The sequence below is a fragment of the Zalophus californianus genome, chromosome 16 (assembly GCF_009762305.2).
Source record: "Zalophus californianus isolate mZalCal1 chromosome 16, mZalCal1.pri.v2, whole genome shotgun sequence".
In the NCBI taxonomy this organism is placed as follows: domain Eukaryota; kingdom Metazoa; phylum Chordata; class Mammalia; order Carnivora; family Otariidae; genus Zalophus; species Zalophus californianus.
Genome location: NC_045610.1, coordinates 1,378,660 through 1,399,994, shown reverse-complemented (window position 1 = coordinate 1,399,994; position 21,335 = coordinate 1,378,660). Strand labels below are relative to the sequence as shown.

The following is a 21,335-nucleotide window of genomic DNA, read 5'->3' as shown; positions in this document are numbered from 1 at the left end:
CACCTTGGAAGAGAGAAACCAATTTTATTGTCCATCATTATGTTATACAAAAACGTCGGAGCAAAAAAGTCGTAGAGAAGCAGTAAGCAAAGAGTAAATAAGAGGGCAACAGAAATAATTTAAATCTGAATTATTCTCCATGATATCAGGAAGGAAACCACCTTGAAGCACATGTGCGTCTGGCTTCAGAGCAGGCTGGTCCCCCGGCAAAGCCCGGCGTCTGGTCTGCTCTACTGACTCTTGACAAAACCTTTGAGATCCTCGAGAAAAGTAATGTATTCCTGGTGCTCCAGGGCCGTGCTGAGCTCCACCAGCTCGTCTGCGAATGTGTTATCCACCCCTCGGTCGGCCAGGAAATCCATCAGGTGGTCGTACAAGGCCTGTGAGCACAGACGGCCCTTCCTAGTCCCAGGCTGCACCCCTGCCGGCCGCCGAGCCGCCCGCCTGCCCGCCCCCCTGCCCGCACTCACCCAGTCCAGGGAGTCGGTGTTGAGCGTGTAATTCGTGTCCTTCCAGTCAGACTCGCCGACGGACTGGAAGCTCACCTCCCTGATGGAGAAAATGTCACTCTCCTCCTCTTCCTCTTGCCCGACCTGAGAACAGACGGGGTTCGGAGGAAGTGAAGCCGTGGCCCAGGACAAACTGGGCTATTTATAGCTGCGAAGTCCCCAGATTTCACCCCTTCCCCCGCTCTGCTGGTCCCCGCTGCACAACGCTGCTGTCATTGCCCCCCCACCCCCGCCCACAGTACCTCATCTTCCGGATAATGACAGTCCAGCACCAGGGCCTTCTTGCCACCGTCCTTGATGACTTCCACCACGAAATTGGGTGTGGACGTCAGTTCAGGCTGGGGAAGCGAGAGCGCGTCAGGCCGCTGCCTGGACGGGGGGAGGGGGGGGGAGGGCTCACGGTTCCCGGGGTCTGACGACCACCACCATTAGGACAGCCCTTAGCCGCTTCCAAACTCCTACACGATCCTGCTACTCAACAAGGAGCCTAGAATCTTCCACAGCACTAAAGCCACATGCCAGCTCGTTCAGGAGGCTGGGCTACACTTTCTGTTGGTCCTGCCCCGAGTTCTGAACCAGGTTTTAGAGGGTGGGGGATCACACGTCTCCAGGGTTTCACTTCCGTTAGCCCCCTACTTGTTTACAGAACTTCCTAGGTCTCAAATGACGAAATCTGAGCTGGGGTCCCAGCTAAGTTAATTGATCTGCTCTCCCACAGGCCCGTTTTTCCATCCGTGCACTGCAAAGCTGGCTTAAACCTCCCAGATCTCACTTCCGCTGCCCGTTTCGGGCTCTTCCTGTCACAGCCCAGGACCCAGGCCGGTGAATCCCGCTAACCGGCCGTCCTCACGGCTCAAGAATCACAGCGCCCGCCCCTGTGGCAGTGAGCCGTCCCGCATCAGGGCGATGGCGGCCAGGGCGGCTGGGACAGAAGCGCCCCGGGGGTGTCCTCTCTGTGCTTGGCCAAGAGACGGTCCCAGGACTTGCTTAGGGAGTCCGGGCACCCTGTGGCCCCAATGCTGGCCGAGCCCTAGACCAGGCACACTGCCTCCCACAACGTGCAGACCAGGCAGGAGAGCCAGCGGCTGGGGCAAACACCTCCTCGCCGTGTCGGGCCTTAGTCTCTGATGCCCCAGCTTCGGCGGTGGGTGTTGACTGCCAGCCCGTAACACGCCGGGCCGGAACGTTCCTCCCTTGAAACACTCCAGATAAGCATCCTGATACCAAACCTCTCCCGATCCTGGGAAGGCTGAAGACGGGTTCAGTTCCTTCCCACTGAGCAAACAGGCTGCAGCGTGGAGCCCAAGCCTGCAGGGGCCGCGGTCCTGGTGCCGAAGCCCGAAACCGCTGCGCGGGGAGTAGCGGCCCAGAGACGGCCGTGCCCTTGCCGGCCCTCACCTGCTAGCGGTGGCGAACAAAGGAGATCAAGGCCCGTGCCCCGCACCACGCTCACCTCCTGTTCTTCCACCTTCTGCCCCTGGGACGGCTCCTCCTCCCCTTCAAATGTGGGCGGGATGCTGTTGTTGATGTTGAAGGTGACGGTGATCCTGCAAAGGGCAAAGACCAGGCCAGGGGCTGAAACTGTAATGGGTGGACAAGTAGCGAGCGCTGCTGCAGTGACAGGTGCGACTAAACAATGTCTCAGAAGCTCTGCACCGATCCGGGCATGGGGTCAGCAGTCTCCCTGCTCCGGGCCCGGCTTCATCTCCGCCACACGCAGTCCCGGGGGCCCTCCACTGGCGGTGAGCGGCTGAGCGCACGGTGGCCCCCAACGGAAGCCTCCTTCCCCGAGAAAATCTGCCCACGGGGAGGGGAAGAGAGGCACCATGGTCACCTGCCGTCAGCGGGGACCCAGAGGGGCTCTCCCCAACAAACCTATGTGCCGCCCAAAGCGGCTCTTCTCCGTTTTTTTTTTAAAAGATTTTATTTATCCATTTGAGAGCGGGAACACAAGTGGGGGCGGAGGCAGCAGAGGGAGAGGGAGAAGCAGGTTCCCCGCGGAGCAGGGAGCCCGATGCGTGGCTCGATCCCAGGACCCGGGGATCATGACATGAGCCGAAGGCAGGTGCTCAACTGACTGAGCCCCCTGGCGCCCCCAAATCCATTCTTCAAAATAGCAGTGGGCAGTTTTATAATCACGAAGCAGACGGAAACACCCAACTCATGACAGTTAAGCTGCAAGACTCCTCAGCTGCCAAACCCTGCTCCCGAGTCGGACTGGGAGCCACAGGGAGGGGCCCTCTGGCACCGACGCCCCACGGGTCCCCTGGGCTCGCCCGGGACCCCCACCCGCCACCCTCTGGAGCCAGGAAGCTGCTCTCCTGATGCTGGTGTCGCAGTCAGCCACAAAACCGGTCTCATCTGTCCCCGGGCTGGCCAAGCTGAGCTCCTGGGCACACAGGTGCGGTTCTGTTCATGAGAACATTATCTATAATGAGCCCAAACCGGCTACAAGTCACACCCTAGAAAGATGGCTTAGGGGATGTCACGGGGTGGGGGTGGGGGTGGTGGATGGACACACACCGGAGGCAGAGAAAACCAGAACCCTACTTTACAACATACACAGAAGTTTACTCACACAGGGGACGGTGAACAGCTGAACTTGGTGGAAAGTTCCCCACCTTTCTCCCGGGGACACTCGCTGCCGCTCACATGTGATTACACCGTCACGTGTTCCCTGCTGTAAACGCCAGGGCAGGGCCTGCGTTCCCACAGCGGAGGCCGCGGTGCGCGAGTCCACACCGCAGACCTGAGGCCAATCTGTATCGGTCAGCACTGTACGAGTTTCTGAATCTGGGGCGCCTGGGTGGCTCAGTCAACTGAGCGTCCACCTTCAGCTCAGGTCATGATCTCAGGGTCCTGGGATCGAGTCCTACGTGGTGGGGGGGGGTGTGTGTGTCTCTGCTCAGCAGGGAGCCTGCCTCTCCTTCTGCCTCCCCCCGCTTGTGCTCATTCTTTATCTAATAAATGTCTTAAAAAAATTTCTGAATCTGCGTGTCTGAAATCAGGCACAGCCTCACCAGGACAGCCTGTACTGGTCCAGCCGACTTCCAGCGACACCCTTCCCTACTGTCTTACTTATTAAACCAACTCGCAGCAGATCCCGGTGCAGCGAACGAACCACCTGGAAATCGTGTCCAAGGACCTGCTGTAATAAAGGCGGCTCTGGGAGAAGGCAGGGCAGGTCCGGCAAGGTCAGGGAGTCGGCCCACTCCCACCCGCGCATGCGTGCCCCCTACAGGCCCCCCAAACTTACTTTTCTCCAGCAACTTTCCGCACCAGCTTGGCTTCCGTCCCGTTCACTTCCAGCTCCCAGCCTCCAGACATCTTGGGCAGGGACTTGTGCTTCTGTATCTTCCTTTCTTCCTTAATCTCATCGTTCAGGAACTCAACAAAAGCTTTGTCTCCTACCGTGAAAATCCGTAAGATACAGAAAGAGAAAAACCAGTCAGTCTAAACCCTAAAAAAGACTCGGGGCGACTGCAACCAGAAACCTGGCCTCGGGGCTGTTTCTGACACCCCTGCCGGGGGTGCGGCCCCCCCGGAGCCCGAGGCACACCCGCTCGGCCCGGGGGTCCCGCCCTGTGAAGGTGCCGGGTACCCTCAGCGCCAGGCTGAGCTCACTCCCGGAAGAATGACTTCCAGCAGTGAACTCCCCACCACGTTTCCCCGCGAAGCCGGACGTTTCCCGGTTACCGCCCCCTTCGACCTGCCACAGACAGGACCTCCTACTCTCGCCCGCGACCACCGCCTCCCCACAGCTCCCTTTCCGAGCCTCGGGACGAAGCCGGCCGCCGGGGATTAGAAGCAGCGCCGCCCCGAAGCGCAACACCTGCTGGGTGAGGACGGGAAACGCGCTCCCACGCGGCTGCAGCCCGGGGTCGTGCACCAGCGCGGGAGGCTGCGGACCGTGGCTCGGGGCCCCCCACTCCCGACCCTTGACCCCCCCGTCCCCCGGTCTCGCCCCCGGCCCTCACCCTGGGTGTGCAGCGCGCCGCAGCCGCAGCTGCAGGGCCCGCGGGCGCGCAGGAGGCCGGCGCACACACGGAGCAGCCCGAAGGGCCGCACGCACGGCCGGGGCGCGGGCTGCAGCAGCGGCCGAGGCGGCGGGGCGGGCGCGGCGCGGAGCCCGGCGACCGCGGAGCCCAGCGCGCGGGGCACTCGGCGCAGCAGGGGCAGCATCGCGGCGGCGGACACGTGCGGGTGCGAAGGACGAGGCCAGGCCCTAAATCCCGGCCCGCGCGCCGCCGGAAGTCCCGCCCCCGCCGGGAGCGCTTCCGCGCTGGCGCAGGGCGGGCCGGAGGCGCCGGGCTAGGCGCGCCCCCTACTGGGGGCCTCCGAGGTCAGCGCCGCCGCCCGCGCCGGATCATCCCGCGGGACCCGCAGTGCCGCCGAGCCCCGCGAGCCGCTCCGCTCCAGGGCGGGCCCTCTGAATTCCTGCGACCACCGCCCCCCCCCCCCCAGCGTGCACCTCCCCTTGCGTGCACTCCCTCCCCCGGCGTGCACACACACCCCTGCGTGCACCCCACCCCGACGTGCGCCCCCTCCCCCGGCGTGCACACACACACACACACCCGCGTGCGCACACACGCCCCCCCACATGCACCCTCCCAGCGTGCACTCAGTTACGAAGGCACGGCATTGTTCTGGGGCCAGGAAGCTGGGAGCGGGGGCGAGGGGACCAGAAAGTTTTCAAGGCACCCAAGAGGTCACTTCAGGCCCCCAGCTATGCTCCGTGACCTACACCCTATTTGCCCAAGCAGCTTCTGGCAGAACTCCTAGGCGGTGTCAGAATCGCAAAGATGCAAAAAACCTCAGGAGCTAAGGATTTTAAGGTAACAAAGGGGATGCAGAAACAGTTTCCAGCCTTACTACATCAGAAATAAGAAATGAGTGGTAAAACTCCCGGGGCTGTTTCAAAAGCAAACAAGGCCGGCATCCCTTACGGGAGATGAGCCCAAGACCCCACTCCATTTATACCGGCCCCTCAGTGCACCCACAGCCCCTTCCTCCGGCCGGACTGTTACCTCTGCTTTGTTACAAGATTAAAGTCTCCGCCCTGGGAGGAGCGCAAACTTCAGGAACATAACACGCTTTCAGCCTTGTGCCTGCATCATGCCCACCTCTACCTGCCCAGACAAAACTCCCCTTTCTGAATACCACCACCCCAAACCAGCCTGTGCCAAGGTGGACCCCAGCGCGGAACTCTCAATGACTTTCTCTGATTGTAACACTGAAAATCACCCTTGGGGTGAACATTTAACGTGCTAATTAGACATGCAACACACGAAAAGGTGTGACCTTTAAGCGCACAGGTGCTAGTAAGTCCCCACCTCTGTTGAGGGCTCCCCTTTCCCACCCTGACCTCTCCCCGGGTAGTCAGCCTGAGAACTCCTGGCTCCGGGCTGGCGCATCAGCCCCAGGAAGGCCTGGCCTCGCACTCCTGCCCACCTGGTCAGGTTCTAGTGCTTAGAGAGCCCACGGGCCCGACACTCCCTATCAAGAAAGTCAGTCTTCCCGAATGAGTGGCGAAGACTAATACTAATACTTAAATATATTCTAAACAGCAGGGAAAGGAGTTGCAAGAAAGAGCCACACACATCATGGACAAGATTCAGCTTTAATGGATCTGACAGTCCTGCGTTCGGTGGACCGTCATATACAGGAGCTGCTGATTCCGCGGGGCTGTCTGTCCCAACAGACTCAAAACACAACGTAAACCTGAGCAGTTGGGGTTTTCTCCGGCAAGTTCTCATAATCCAGTCAGAACCTAAAGCCCTCGCTTCCCGTCAGTGCCGCGGGTCCTGGCGCGCTGGAGGAAGCCCGTGGTCACGCCTGGCCTGGCCAAGCCGCCGGAACGGCGGGATCACGCGGGCGCAGGGAGGTCCGAGAACCGGCCTCCGTCCTGCCCGCCCTCCGCAGCCTGCAGAGGTGCCGCCCAAGGAGGGCTTCTTGTCAGGGACTGGGTGCTGGCGGTTCGTCCCTCGTGGGGACTCCACGCATGGGCCGCGCGCCGGGAGCACAGGAGGCCTGTGGTCTGCGGGGAGGGCATCTCCCCCCACGAGGCTGCTTGGGGCAGCTGGTGATTCATCCGGAGAGATGGCCCAGGCTGGGAAGGGGCGTCTCACCTCAGAGGTCTTCTCACGGATGGCGATGCGACGTCAATAGGAAACACGGAACTTAAGAAAGTGCGGTGTCCCCTGCAGCTCGGTATAAACAGCCGTTTATTTCTTTATAGTAATTCGTAGTCAAAATGGGGTTTCCAATCTGGTTCAATCCCTGAGCAGCTAGGTTAAAAATTAACTTTTTGAAAAGCCCGATAAAAAAAAACTACTGTATCAAAACTCTGCCAGAATGTTGCGGCGACGAACGTCTTTCTGTACAGAAACATTAAAGCTGTTGCAAGCTCTGTGCCCCGGGCTCCCGCTCGAACAGGTACTGAGCAGGGCGGATGCTGCCCTTGCCCCAGGGAACCCCAGAGAACATACTGAGGAACGTCATCACCCACTCCCCACTGTTTACCAGCATGATTCACTTTTTATTAAAAATACAATGTATTCTTTCCCATCAGGCTGAACATCCTAGGCCTCTATTAAGAAATGAAAAAAACAGTTAAAATTTTTCTGAACTCGTCAGAAAGTCAGCAACCGCAAAGAACGAGGTGGTCTGAGAAAGAGCCAGCTGAAAGTCTTAAGAATTCAGGAAGACGGGGTATCTAGGACCCCGCGGCCCTGGCCGGACGCTGGGGTGCTCGGGTGGGAATCAACGGGGAGGCCGAGCCCCCGCCCCAGAGTGAAGCCTGCCCGTGGTCTCTGCAGAGCGTCCCGGGCAGTGTGGCCCCTGCTTTGGAGCCGCGCGGTCCACCCGGTAAGCAATGACAGAAATACTGCACATCTGTGTTCAGACCCACCAAGCCCAGGAAAAATGCTAAGTCGGCTTCTTTTAGGGCAAAACACTCTCTGGGAAAAGATGACTTGCTTATGGTGATTAAATAGTGAAGAGGAACCTTTGGTGTCTCTCCCCTTCTCAGAACACGAGGCCGGGAAGAGACTGGAGACCCTGGGACTCCCTCTGACAGACGTGCAAACTGAGGCCCAGAGGCGGGACCAGCTCACGCAGGAAGGAGCAAAGCCAGGCCGTGTCCCCCTGTCCCCAAAAAGGAGGAAGCACGGAGACAAAGAATGAGACGCAAGAGCACAAACCCCAGGTGCGGCTGGGTCCTCACCGGCCGCCCCCTCCAGCCGCCCCCAGAGCTCCCCGCCCGGCCCTAGGCCCGCGGGGTCGTACGTGCCCCGCTGGGCAGAGACGCGGCCAGGGCCCGTGCTGCGGGCCGCCCACCGCCAGGTCAGCACGCCTCCACCGCCCGGCTCAGAGCCCAGGAGCCGCAAGGAGGCTGGCGCCCTGGGGCGGGAGGTTCACGAGGGGAGAGCCAAGAGCACGGCCCTCCTCAAACTTCTAGAACGTGAGAACGGATCCAAGCACAACAGCTGGGCTCTGCAACCCCGCAGGGTACCCTCTCGGGGATCCTCCCCGTCACAGGGACTCGGGGGTTCACCCGGGGCGCGGGGGCCCGCGTCTCACGGTCTGTCCATTGCGGGCCCGGCGCGGACCCTGGCGCGCTGCTACGACGCCCCCATGCGGCAGTTCCGGGGGGAGCGCCCCCGGGGACCGAGCGCCCAGGGCTGCAGCTGCCACCCCCTAAACAGAAGCGCGCGGCTCTGCGTGCCGGGCTCGGGGGTCGTCGGGCCCTGCGCTCCGGGCTCGGGCTGGTTGAGCCCCCCAACGCCAGGCCCCCCCGGGGGGGCGGGGGGCTCAGTCACGGGCCGCCCGCAGCTTCCTCCGGAAGTAGTCGGGGGCGGCCTCGTACAGCCAGTCGGCGTCCACGACGCACAGGTCCCGCATGTAGCACCTGCCGGTGTGCAGTAGCTCTGTGTAGACGACGCAGGCCGGCCGGCAGTGGAAGAGCACGGACGAGGGGTGGATGGCCACCGGCTGGCGGGTGTCCGTGGTCACGTACGTGCCGTCCGGCTGCAGCTCGGCCGCGCTCATGAACAGGCTGTGCGCCAGGCAGCGGCGGACACTCTCCACGTCCCCGCGGGAGGACACCATCGGCATGGACATCTGCGGCGGGAGAAGCAAGCAGCAGAGCACACCCCCGGTCAGGCTCAGTGGAAGCCCGGGACGTGGACTGGGCCACCAAGGCTCCGGCCGGCGTGGCACCCCGCACACCTCGCCGACCGGGATGGATGGCCGGCTGCGGCCCAGGGGGTAAGGGCCTTTCCTGCACTTCCTCCGCAGCCAAATTCCCCTTCGTGTTCTGGCGCGCCCCTCCAGCGAGCCCCTCTCGGAGCCTCCCGGGTCCACATCCCCCGCAGTCGGCCCCCCAGCACCGGTTCCAGAAGCTCCCACCCCTCAGCTGCGCCCCCTGGGAGCAGAGCACCAGCCGAGCAGAGCGCGGGTGGACACCCGCCTGACCCCGCCAGCCCGCTTCTCCCCTCTAGCCGTGGGGAGTGGGAGCTCGGGAAACCTGACCACTGTCGTGGCTCCCGGGGGGGGGGGTGAGGGTGGGGGGAAGAGGCCTGGGAGAGCAATCACCAAGGAGGCAGAAGGCGGGAAGCGGGAGGGGCGTGCAGAGAGCTGCCTGAGAGCACCCCCCAGCCCTCCGAGGGTCCCTGGGGGGCTCGACTGTTTCCGGTCCACAGCTTCCCGGACAAACTTCTCCATCCCCCCCTCTCCCTTTAAGAGCCAGGGGTTTTGGCTTCCGCACTCCGCTGACCCCCGCCTGTGGAGGACGCTCTTCATCTCAGCTGTCACCACCTCCAGGGAGCCCCCGAGTCCTGCAGCTAACTGGTCTCTCCTTCCAGGCTGCCGGCTCCCGGGACAAACTACCCAAGTTGTTTAGGCCCTAGTTTCAGCGTCTGCAAAGTGGGACTAGAACCCCACAGGGGAGACGCCAGGATTTCAGATGCGGACCAGGGGAGGTCTCCCAGACGCCAGGAGGGCCGGTACCTTCAGGCAGATATCCCTCAGCTGCGCTCGGACTTCGGCCACCAGCAGCATGTTCTTGCTGTTGACAAAGTTCTCTCTGCACCAGTCCTGAACGGGAGAGAAAGAAGACAACCCTGTCACTTCCACAGAGAAAAAAAACAGAACTTTGAGAATGTAGCTGAATTCAGAGAGAAGACGTCAGTTGCCAAAAATACAGGAAAACCGCTTTGTATCAGAAAGCATGAATGGTAAGGGTAAATTAGAAATACTTTCACAGACTAAAAATTCCCTCATGTCGGGGACCTCAGCTGGCTGGGTTGGGGAAGCTCACAACTCTCAATCTCAGGGTGGTGGGTTCGGGGCCCACGCTGGGCGTAAAGGTTACTTAAATAAACAAAACTTTTAAAAAAAGTTCCTTATGTCAAGTCACCGTGAAAAAAGCTACAGACTGGAGTATTTGCATCACTACACTCAATAAAGTATTAATGACCCCAGAATACATGAAGAAAACGTCTATGTATCGATGAGACAATGACCAACAACTTGGCAGGAGAAAGGACAAAGGACGGGAACACCCGACACGCAGACACGGACCGCGAACGTCCAATAAAGGTCCGCACGGTGCTCGGCCTCTGGGGGACTCACGGCAAAGTGATGTAAAGTAACTGAGACGATAGGGTTTCATATTCACCGACTTGGCAAAAACGCGTCACTTTGCGGAGAGGCAGGGCGGGGTGAGTGGGAACCCTCCCGACCGCTGCGGGTGGGCAGGAAACCGTGCGCTCACGCAGTCAGGCACGCGGTCACCCCCGCGGGAAGGGCTTTTGCTGGATGTACAGCATTTTCTTTCCTCAAAAATAAACTGAGATAAATACAGCAGAATGTTTACAACCACCAAACCTGAGTAGTGGCTGTCTTTCTCGAGAACTGACTGCGTCACGATGCAGAGTAGAAGTGCACACAGCAGGCGCACGTGTGGATTCACCGACAAATGAGAGAACATACGGGTGTATTTCTGAAAGCGTGCATCACACTATCTCACTTGTAGGGAAGACCTAAGTTAGTACTTGGTTTTGCTAACTGCAAGCAGCACAACAGGATTTTCACTTTTATGGAAAAGGGGGAAAAGCAAAGGCAGCGTTCAGTGTGTCTGTTCTACAGCGAGCCCCACAGAGGTGGCCCAACCGGCCCCCACCCTGGAGCTGCAGGACCCCCCAACCCTGAGCTGCAATGACCCCGGAGCTGCGCGGACCCCCCGGAGCTGGGCTGACCCGGGAGCTGCGCTGGACGCTCCGGCATCAAGCTGCCACAGGAACCGCGGGGCTTTAGCTGCATTTCTTTTGTGCATCTGTTAGCAACATGGGGCCTGAGGTATCAGAAAAGCTTAAGACAAGCTACTTTTTGGGTCTAGGAACACGGCAAACCATCTCTGCGTGAATTAATGACGACTGCTTCTCCCCTTTGCACCGCTCTGGCTTGTGAGAGGTTTCAGAGCGCTCTGCCGTCACGGGGCGGGGATCGAGAATGCCGTTCCCATCTGGCTCTGAGGAACAGAAAGAGCCACCAAGCCAATGCTACCACGGAGAAAGTCAGGGGCAGGTGGGGAAAAGCTCATTTCAGAGCTAAGAAGCTGGGCCACCCAGCACCTGGAGCCCCTGCCGGCAAGGACGAGGGGGACACCGACGGGGCGGAGGCCAGCCCTGTGCGCAGGCGCCGCGGCAGGGCTGCCCGCACTGACCGCGCGGCTCGCGACGCCCCGCCGAAGGGCAGGCGTGTGTCAGGCTCAAGTGCGGGGGGACGCACCACGGGAGAGAAGGCCCGGGCCGAGGCTGACCTTACTGCCGCCCAGGTTCTTGAAGGTCCGGTAGATGTTGAGCAGCGTGATGTGGTCCCCCTCCCCGGACACGAACTTCTTGCGGACGGCCTGCACCTCATCACGCCGGGCCGGAGGGCTGCACAGAACGCTGTCCACCGACAGCAGAGAAACGATGGTCAGGATCTCCTCGGTGCAGTGGAACTTGGGGGACAGTAGTACGGTCTGCGCACAGAAATGACAGACAGTGTGCACCGAGCTCTCCCCCGTTCTGAGCACAGCTCTTCTACCTGCGGCCTCGGAGGCCGGGTGTCTCTGCAGCCACCTGCTCGCCAGAAGCCCACAGCCCTCCCGCAGGCTCCCACGTTCCTGGGGGCATGGGGGGCTCACGACTTAGCGCGGCCCTGAATCTCACATGAGGCCAGCGCGTGTCAGACACAACGTGGGGCCACAGCTACTCGGGCAACAGTGAAGGTGAAGCCGGGGCGGGGGGGGGGGGGTGGCGCAGGTTGCTGCCCCACGAGCTGTGACGGGCAGAAGGGGCACGGTGGGGAGAGGCGACTCACTTTGGCAAATCTGGGCTCTAAAGGGAAAGCTGCCATCTTTCTTCCCAGTGGAGTCAGGGTAAGCTGGTCGTCCTTCCGTTCGAGAGCACCCAGCAGGTCCAGCTGGGCGACAGCTGCCTGAATGTGGTCTACAGACAGACAGGAGAGGAGGAAAACCTGCAGCCAGTCTGTGCTTCAGGGAGCGGAGGACTCTGCGCCCAACCCCGGTCCTGGGGCACAGCGGCCGGCGACACCCCCGTCTTCAGGTCTGCCTGCAGCAATGGCCCGTGACCCCACTGCGTCACATGCACGCACCCCGCACACAGATGTGCTGTGGTGCCGCCGGGACCCGCATGCGGAAGCGGAGACATGCAGCAGTGCCCACAGGCCCTGCGAGGCCCAGCCAAGAAACTCTTCCTATTCTCCCCTTCCTACTTTCTGAATTTCTAACCATGTCCACGCATCACCTGCTGAAGGATCAAGCAGCATGTCCAACGACGTAATAACGCACACAAGCGCGAAGACGAAATGCCGCGCCCAGGCCCAACGCGAAGCCACGGCTCCCGCCCCTGAACTCTTACGGGCACAGAACCTCCCCGGAGAGTCCCAGGTGCCTCTCCGACAGCCGAGCTTATGCAGCAAAGGGAACGAGAGAGGAGAAGACCCCCAGACCCTTTTCGGAGAGCCCACCCGTTAGTTGTTGGTCCTCATGCACCCAGGCCCCTGCCGCCTACCTGGAGAGGGCTTGGACATGAAATCAAAGGTGAGCACGTCGGGGACTTTCATTGCAAGGAGCTGCAGCAGCACGCTCGCCAGGTTGCACCTGTGAGGAGCAGACCCGCGGCTGACGCACCTGCTCCGGGTCCTGCAGCTCCCTGGTCGGAGCGGCGGGGGCGGCGGGGGGTGCGGGGGCACGGGGGCGCGGGAGCACCTACCTCTGGATCTCCGGCACAGTCATCTTCTCAAACTTCTCGAACTCGTCCTCCGTGTAGAGCCGGTAACAGACACCGCTGTCCTCCCTGCCGGCCCGGCCCGAGCGCTGCCACGCCTGGGTCTTGGACACGCGCTGCACGGCAAGCACCTCCAGGCCGCTGCCTGGGGGGAGAAGGGCCCGCGTTAGCGCTTCGCCCAACACCTGAGCACACTGGTCCGCAGCGTGGAGAAGCAGCAGCATTCCTCAGAACACCGGTGACCCTTCCTGCAGCACGAGTCCAGAACCCCAAGGCCCTGTGGGAAAGCACAGAACCAGAGCAAGCGCTCCACACTGAAACAGCGGGGGATGCACCTCGGGAACGTGTCAGAACATGCTCGGCCGGTCTGCGTGGGACAAAGGGTTTCCCAGGCCGCGGGGCTTTTCAGTGCCCACACCCCGACTCCAGGAAACTAGGGTAGCAGGTCACCAGCCAATGCCCGTGCCTGCACCCGCCCTCCCAGCTGTGCTGCAAGAGGGAGACGTGGGATGGAGTCACTCCCGGGACTGAATGTGACACGCGTCCTGGATAAAGGTGTGCTCTGTGTCAGGCACGGGGGAACGGGTCCTTCCAACACTAACTCCAAGTCCGCACCCTCGGGAGCTGAGTCGTGCTCTGTAATCAGACGCTTTGGCTGCCTCTAATCCTCCGTAGCACAAAGCCCAGTAGAAAGCAGACAGAGGACCGGAGCGTCCAGCAAGCTCTCACTGCACACCCTCAGGAATAGATGGTATCTCACCCCAGCCTGGGAGGTTTGCTTCCTGGGATGCCTGGAGCTCAAACATCCATCCCGATGAAGCTCCTGCCCTGGTGTCGGGGGTCCCTGGCTGCACAGCCCCCTCACCCAGCTCCTCAGGGGGTCTCAGGCCAGGCCCAGCCCCTGTTCTCAAGCCAGCGAAGCCTGGACCCGTCCTGCCACACTGGGCCCCTCGCTCCTGCTGCCTGCCTCCTTCCTGGACCTGACTGCTTTCGGCCTGGGTCACCCGCACTGCCCGTGCCGCCCTGGTCGGTCACAATGAGTCCAAGCAGGAGGCGCTGGCTGGGAGAAGCTGTGGGGAGAAGAGGGGCTCGTGAGCTCGATTCTCACCAGGATTATACTTCTTTGCTTTAACCATGCCCGTGTCGACCACATATTTTATTCCCGTGATGGTTATGGAGGTCTCAGCGATGTTGGTTGAAACGATCACTTTGCGACAGCCCTGGAAGCAGGAAGCAACCAGAAAGTGACACCCAGGACTCCGAAGTTTCACAACATAGTTCTCACCAGTAGCTTCCACAGTCCACTCGTGCTCCAGATCCACGTGACTAATGGGAATTCCTAACACTGAGTAGGGAGGTTCCCGTCTTCAAGGCTTACTTGAGATGATGAGCCGCAGGGGAACAGGCAGGTGTGGGCTGGACCCCCGGCCCTGCCGGGCACTCCCTGAGCACCGTCTCTCGGGGTGTCCGTGTCTACACGACGGGACCACCCCCCACCCTGCCAGTTCTCCAGAGGCAGGCCGCACACGCAGGGTGTATGCACGGTGAACGCACAGTGCCTGGCCTGGCCGGCGCTCGCACTACATGGTGTGGTGGGCGCACTATGGTCTATGTCGGACTTGGGAGAGCCCCTCGTCCACCAGTCACCTCCTGCCTCTGCCCACCGCACCCCCACGGTCTCCCCACTCTCCCTGTTTCCACCAGGCTGGGGAGCCCCGTCTGGGGCTGTATCTTCTAGTCCCGCGGCTTCGCGGCTCATGCATCTGGTACCCGAGCATCCCGCCCCCACAGGTGCCCAGGGATGGGGCTGCACAGGACAGGTGCGCGCTCACCTTTGGGGCCCCCTGGAAGACGCGGAGCTGCTGGGCGTAGGGCAGGGAGGCGTAGAGAGGAAGGACCAGCATGGAGGGGCAGCTGTCTGGGAGGTGCTTCGCGATGTCTCGGCAGGTCTTGCTCATGGCTTCGATCTCCTCCTGCCCGGTGAGGAACACCAGGATGTCCTGAGAAGGAGGGGCCTCCTGTGGAAGGGAAGCGTGGGGTCACTAGGTGCCGACGAGCGCAGGCTGCATGGAACACAATAGCAGTGATCTCCCCGTGGAGAGGTACACGGGCCTAAACTTGGTGTCTCCTCCCGGAGAACGGCCCCACCCACAGTACACGGAGCTGTCACTTGAGTGAGTTGGCCAGCTATGTTTAAAAGCCAGTTCCCTTGGGGCACCTGGGGGGCTCATTTGTTAAGCCTCTGCTTTCGGCCCAGGTTATGATCCCAGGGTCCTGGGATCGAGCCCCGCATCGGGCTCCCTGTTCAGTGGGGAAGTCTGCTTCTCCCTCTCCCACTCCCCCTGCTTGTGTTCCCTCTCTCGCTGTGTGTCTCTCTGTCAAATAAATAAAATCTTAAAAAAAAAAAAAAAAAGCCAGTTCCCACATCTAGTAGATCTGCCGCCGAAGCGAGCACGTTCCTCCATCTACACGGTTAAGCCCAGAGCAAAAGACGCAGCAGAAGAGAAAAGGGATCCCAAGTTTCGCCCCGTTTTGAGAGACGAGGGGGAGGGAAGGACTGGGCAGAGGGTGCTCCAGCCTGGGCGTGGTCCGAAGGGCGTACGGCAACAAGACACGGCCGGGCTCCCTGGAGAAGACAGGAAGGCCTGGGCCTCGGCCGTGAGGCAGGGGTGGGTCACGGGAGGGGGAAACCCGAGCACGGCGTGGTTGACCCCAGCTGCCCTCCTCTAGCCGACAGGGCAGGAGGCCGGGCAGACACGGCAGACAGGGGAGGCTGGAACGGGATTCAATCTGGAAGCTTGGGACAAGTCCAGAAGCTGTGCCGAGGCTTAGGAGCAACCTGCCCTGCAGAAAGACAGCATGAGGCGCTCCGGGGAAAAGTGATCGCATGCAAACACAGGAAAAATATTCACGATGCTCCAATGGGAGATGCTGGAACACCTGGGGGAAAATGAGCCACAGGAACGCAGAAAACTTGTACGACTATGTCGCACAAGGAAGGAGCCATCGGGATGGGTCCTGCTGGCAACGTGGGGTCCCGAAGCTGCAATCCTGACCGGTGGCTTGAAAACCATGAGATATATCTATGCTGAGAGGCTGGAGGAGCATCAGGTCAGGGAGGATAAGGGTAAAGCCTCACCTCCTGTGGCAGGAACTAACTGCCCGAGACCCGCAGTGTCGGCAGGTACCGTCGGAAACACTAGGGAATCACGAGGAAGCAGCCGGGATCTGCAACGGGGACGTAAAAGCAGCTGCTGGGTTGTTTAAGATTGACTGACTGACTGACTGACTGATTGGAGAGAGGCGAGCGCACACGCACTCGAGCAAGTGGGAGGCGGGGTGGCAGAGAAGCTCAAGCGGACTCCCTGCTGAGGGAGGAGTCAGCAGCCGCCCTTGGGGCTGAGCTCCTGACCCTGAGATCACAACCTCAGCTGAAGTCAAGAGTCGGGCGCTTCACCGACTGAGCTGCCCATGTGCCTAGCCGCTGGTTTTCATGATTCTTTTAGAACGAACTACTGCCCTTTTAAACTTTAAGCACTCACCACTTAAAATCAAAATTATTTTTAAAAATTTGCCTCTGGATTCTTTCAGAAAGTTAACATGAAGTGTGAACACTCAATTTTATGAGGGCAACAAAAACGAGAGGATTTAATCACTCGGACTTAAGTAAACGTCTAATAAAATGAGATTCTGCAATGTTTCTCTAACTCGGTTTTTCCAAAGAACCCGAAAACTCTAAAGGGCTACCCGTTACTGGGTTGACACGAACTCTTGACAACAGGCAGTAAAGAGCAGGGGCCACACTTTAGTTGGGCGGCGGCGCCGCGGGCTCCGGCCAGCACTGACAACCGAACGCCGTTCTGCTCTAACCGAGTAAGTCTCCTGACTCAGCTGAGGCATGAGGACGCTCAGAGCGGAATTATTTTTCATTTTAGAGAAGATAAGAGACGCCAAAAAGTAAGAAGCCGGACACAGTGACTCATGTCACGGGCACAGCGCACGGGGCGCTTTGGTTGGCAGTGTTTCAAGGCCGAGTGTGTCCCGGACGGCGAGGTGAGCCCCGCGTGGCCAGCCCGCACCTGGTGGATCTGGAAGACGGAGACGAGCGCGGCATGCAGGTAATCCTGCTGCGGCTGTTTGGTGTAGAACACCTGGATGGGGTGCTGCCGACCCTCCAGGTAGAGGACGGGTGCTCCGTTGAAATACTGCGAGAACAGATCCACGTCCATGGTCGCGGACATGACAATCACCTGCGTTCGAGACGGAAGAGCGTGATGACAAGGCCGCACCGGGCCTGTCCGGGTCCCCCCTTCCCAGCCTGGCGGGCAGCCGGTGAGGCCTGTGCCCCCACGTCCGGAAGCAGGGTAGGCAGGGGCGCCAGGCTGAGGAAGGAACTCGAGCCTCTCCCGGATGCGAACCACACCTACTTTGAGAGGCAGCTTCCCCAGTTCCTTTCTCCTCTTCTGGGCGGCCTTCACCACCCCGAAGAGCACATCGGTGTGCACAGTCCGCTCGTGGGCTTCATCCAACACGACACAGCTGTACTTGCGCAGCAGAGAGTCGGAAATCGCTTCTCGTAGAAGCATGCCGTCCGTCAGGAACTTGATCCTGGTGGCCTCTGAGGTCACGTCGTCGAAGCGCACTGTGTAGCCCACCTGTGCGAGGAACCGCTCGTTCAGTCGGTGCGGGCTGAGCAGCCGCTGGGTGCCCGGTGCCGGGCGGGCACGCGTGCCCTCGTTGGGGCCGCAGCCCCCTGCTCCCTCGGGCACGCATGGGCAGCCGACACGTCCCTGTAACTGCAAGTATAAGCACTACAAAGAACCTAAAACTAGACTCTTACCCTAGCTACTTAATAACTTAAAAGGAAGCTACAAACAGACAAGAAAAGATGCCCCAAATATTTTAAGGTGAAATGCATAAACACACACGCAAAGTGGATGTATCCACAGTTCTGGGGCTCATTCTCCATACCCACATATTCGCTAAAGAAGTCCTTACGATTTCTCAGACAGATAGAGATTTCAGAGGTTACGGAATCCCGAAGAATGCTCGAGGAAAGCAACTAATTTATCCAACTTGCCAACAGACTCTGAACGCAAAGCAAATGGCACAGACGTGAGGTCTGGGGAATGAGCAGAGACTCAGGCCTGAGTGACCGGGGCAAGATCGAGCCTCCCTCAGGAAAGCGCCATGCGGGTGGGCGAGCAGCAGAGAAGGAGGTGAGGTACCAGCTTCCCGAGCTCAGTTCTCTTCTCATCGGAGACTCTCATGGCCAGAGAGATGGCAGCCACTCGGCGAGGCTGGGTCACCGCAATGATACCCTGGCGGCCGACCCCCCCTTCGTAGAGGTACTGCGGGAGCTGCGTCGTCTTCCCAGAGCCCGTTTCCCCTGAGAAAGAAGACAAGTCTCACCTACACGCAAGCTAACACAGATTTCACCAAACTCTAAGCTGATAAAGCCCCAGGAAAAAAGGCACTCGACTGTGTCGCTTAGAGGAGTGTTCATTCGAACTGCACCTCAGAGGCCAAGTTGTATCAGAAGCACCTTTAAAATGTTTATACCCTGGACAATTCCACTTGCAGGAATGGATTCTGAGAAAATAAAGATGCATGTAAATATTTAGCTTCCAGAAATGTGTCGTTCAACTTTGTTCCAGGCAGCAAAAAACTGGAAACAATGTAAATGTTCAACAATAGGTAACCCACATAAAAAACCATAGGAGGAAATACAACTGTTACATAAAATGGTTACTTCTCAGAAGAAAAAATGAGATGTACTCGGGCCCACTTACACACCACCTGCAACAAACTCCATGGCCATTCTGAAGCCTGCCCTTTCTTTCAGACCCCCGCCCTGGCCCACACTTCAGGACGCGCCCACGTTGCCAGGTCTGCCTGGCAAACTCTACAGGATGAGTCACACCTCAAACTCTCTCCCTGGGGCTGCACTGGTGGCCTCTTCCTATTGTGTCCCTGGTACCTTGTCCATCTCTCCTCCAGCACTGACCACCTTACACTGTGTGCCAACACCCCAAGTCCCTGGAGAGCAGGGAAGGTCTACCTGTCTCCTCCATGAACCTGAACATCCCACACACAGTTAGCGCCCAATGTTATTTCCCACCTGCGTGGGTTCCTCTAACTGTCCTTAAGTAGAACAAAGAATTTGGTAAACCTGGGCATCCTTCCCCTCTGGCTATCACTAAGCTTCTCTGACCTTAGAGTGTCCTAAATAGGATTATTCTTGCATTTCCCACTCTGCTCATCCTCCTGACCCAGCCAAGAATCACAGACTAAGCATGTGATTATTCTGCTGCATTCCTGCTGAATCCACCAGGCAAAACCCCAAATGTGGATCGACGTCTCCCTGTCCATCTTTTCTGCTCTTACACCAGACTCCTGAGCATTGCTAAAGTAAAACAGCCCACCTGCGCAGATGAAGCTATGATATGAAGCTATGAGTCTGTAGTGGGGCCAAAGCACCTGGACTGCAGCACGACCGCCGGACCACTGATCCTGTTCTCGCTTCTGCAGCCTGGCTCTGTGCCCATCCTCCCCAAGGGGCCCCTGACTCCCATTCTCAGCAGAGCTCCTGCACCGATTCCACATAACTTAAGTCCTCACATGTGCCCTCCCTCTCCCCCCCTACAAACTTCACCCCCGCCACACCCATGCTCACCTCCTTTCGCCAGCCCCCAGCCTCCTGGACAGCCTTCCTCCTATTCCCGGCCAGCGTGTTTCCACGCGGCCCCTTCCCCCCCCCCCCCCCCATTCCTGCCGGCTTTCCCTCTTCAGCTCCTTCAGCTCGTCTCTACAGAGCTCTTCCCGTCAACCCATGAATGCAAGTCCCTCGGCTCCCTTCCCTTCCTCCCGCAGAAGCCTGCTCTCACTGCCTTTCCTCCCCGCGCCGCCTACTCGGTGCTCAGCCGGGGATAAACCTGCCCCTACCCCCACAGCTTTGCCGACGGCGCGCTCAATGGGATCCACAGTCAGTACCCCGCACCCAAACCCAGTGGGCACTTCTTTGGTGCCGGATGGGGCCCCACGGCTGCATCCGTTCACTCCCTTCTTCCTACGACTCTCCTCCTCTGACTCGCGCCCTCCTGGCTCTCCCTCCTCTCTCTGAGGGCTCGTCCGCTCCGTCCTTCGGGTGCTCTTCCTAACGTAAGCGCAGGAGATCAACGCCCCCGAATCACAAGCCCGCCTCTTAGTTCGCGCCCCAGACGCTGCGACTTCGCGTCAGACCCGCCTGGTTCTCCCCTCCCGGCGGCTCCCCCGCAGCAGGCCCGTCCCCGTGCGCGCACTGCCCTCCCCTCTGAGCCCCGAAGTCCCCGGCACGCCCCTCCGCCGGGCACGTGGGTGGCGGCCCGCGGCGGGGCTTCTCCCCCGAGCCCCTCCGGCCACTCACCGATGAGGACGGCGCTGTCCAGGTTCCGGAGCTGGGCCAGCAGCTGCCCCCGCGCCGAGAAGATGGGCAGGCTCCGGCGCTGCCGCTCCACCGCCTCGGGGTAGGGGCTGGCCGCGGGCTGCGCCAGGGCCGACTGCTGCCTCCGGCCTCCGCCGCCGCCGCCCGCGGCCAGCAGCATCACCACGCGCCCCCCGGCAGGCCCGCAGCCCGGCCGGAACCTCTTGGCCGGCGGGAAGCCCGCCTCCTCGGGCATGTCGGGCGGCCGCCGCGACGGGAGACCTGCACCCCGGCAGCCGACGGCAGGCGCGTGCTGCCCCTTCCTGCCGCGCGGCGCGGCGCCCACCGATGACCTCACGGCCGCCGCCGCGGGCCTCCGCAAAGGACTACGGCTCCCGGCGTGCACTGGGGGCCTGGGCTGGGGTGCACGAGTGGGGGCCGGAAGAGGGGCCCGAGGTACGACGGGGAGGAAGAGCCGGAGCTACAACAGCGAGGGGCGGAATGGACGGTTCCGCACGACCTCCACCATCGATACTGACGCTCTTCCTGACCGTTTTACTGTCCCGGTGACACGGTTTCCTGCCAGTAAACACGCGTCTCCCCTTGTCGCCAACAGTAACAGCCGCTCTGCAAGGGAAGCACTTACTTTTGTAAAATCAGCGGGGAACGCGCAAACACGTGCACTACTTAACCCTCTAGGGCATGCCGTACGGTAGATCCTGACGTGAGCCCCGAGAACCAGCCCCTGACATCCCCGAAAGTCACTCGGATGTCGGCACATCGGAGTGCGGGCGAGGGGGCCGGCGAGCCCTGTTGTTGGGGCCGGGGAAGGCCTCGTAGGGTATGCTGCCGACAACCGAGTGCTCTCGGGACCGGTCTGCGCGGGTCAGGCCCGCAGGGGGAGGGGCTCGGTGGCCGGCGGCGACTGTGGCCCGCCCTTCCCCCCAGCCCCTCCCCGTTCCCCCAGCCCCTCCCCCAGCCCCTCCCCGTTCCCCCAGCCCCTCCCCGTTCCCTCCCCAGCTCCTCCCCCCAGCCCCTCCCCGTTCCCTCCCCAGCCCCTCCCCGTTCCCTCCCCAGCCCCTCCCCGTTCCCTCCCCAGCTCCTCCCCCAGCCCCTCCCCGTTCCCCC

General features: G+C 60.6%; 2 protein-coding genes across 5 annotated transcripts; both read right to left on the bottom strand.

Annotated features, from left to right (window-relative positions):
* Positions 1-4: 4 nt before the first annotated feature.
* On the bottom strand, positions 5-4,744 carry LOC113908288 (complement C1q binding protein). The gene is made up of 6 exons (XM_027568540.1): positions 4,487-4,744; positions 3,766-3,916; positions 1,963-2,056; positions 752-847; positions 471-593; positions 5-380 (listed from the first exon to the last, which is right to left on the bottom strand). The coding sequence occupies exons 1-6, from the start codon at positions 4,689-4,691 to the stop codon at positions 231-233; spliced, it is 819 nt and encodes a 272-aa protein (XP_027424341.1). The 5' UTR covers positions 4,692-4,744; the 3' UTR covers positions 5-230.
* Positions 4,745-6,119: 1,375 nt separating this feature from the next.
* Positions 6,120-20,970, bottom strand: DHX33 (DEAH-box helicase 33). 4 transcript variants are annotated; one of them, XM_027568536.2, is made up of 12 exons: positions 20,211-20,463; positions 18,034-18,194; positions 17,233-17,460; positions 16,885-17,055; positions 14,638-14,823; positions 13,914-14,025; positions 12,791-12,950; positions 12,590-12,678; positions 11,877-12,004; positions 11,332-11,535; positions 9,519-9,605; positions 6,120-8,630 (listed from the first exon to the last, which is right to left on the bottom strand). In XM_027568536.2, the coding sequence occupies exons 1-12, from the start codon at positions 20,461-20,463 to the stop codon at positions 8,322-8,324; spliced, it is 2,088 nt and encodes a 695-aa protein (XP_027424337.1). In that variant the 3' UTR covers positions 6,120-8,321. The 4 variants fall into 4 exon arrangements, with proteins under 4 accessions (XP_027424337.1, XP_027424340.1, XP_027424339.1 ...); XM_027568539.1 differs by lacking the exon at positions 20,211-20,463 and adding an exon at positions 20,854-20,970 and having other exon boundaries at positions 8,322-8,630; XM_027568538.2 differs by lacking the exon at positions 20,211-20,463 and adding an exon at positions 19,482-19,970 and having other exon boundaries at positions 8,322-8,630.
* Between the last annotated feature and the right edge of the window lie 365 nt (positions 20,971-21,335).

Excerpts from the sequence above, each read along its gene's own strand:
- DHX33 (XM_027568536.2), bottom strand. The coding sequence starts at position 20,463 with ATGCCCGAGGAGGCGGGCTTCCCGCCGGCCAAGAGGTTCCGGCCGGGC. Across the intron at positions 14,026-14,637 it reads TCTTCCAGGGGGCCCCAAAG|GGCTGTCGCAAAGTGATCGT; the intron begins GTGAGCGCGCAC and ends TCCTGCTTCCAG. Across the intron at positions 12,679-12,790 it reads ACTGTGCCGGAGATCCAGAG|GTGCAACCTGGCGAGCGTGC; the intron begins GTAGGTGCTCCC and ends TGCTCCTCACAG.
- LOC113908288 (XM_027568540.1), bottom strand. The coding sequence starts at position 4,691 with ATGCTGCCCCTGCTGCGCCGAGTGCCCCGCGCGCTGGGCTCCGCGGTC. Across the intron at positions 2,057-3,765 it reads CGGAAAGTTGCTGGAGAAAA|GATCACCGTCACCTTCAACA; the intron begins GTAAGTTTGGGG and ends TGCCCTTTGCAG. Across the intron at positions 381-470 it reads ACACCGACTCCCTGGACTGG|GCCTTGTACGACCACCTGAT; the intron begins GTGAGTGCGGGC and ends CTGTGCTCACAG.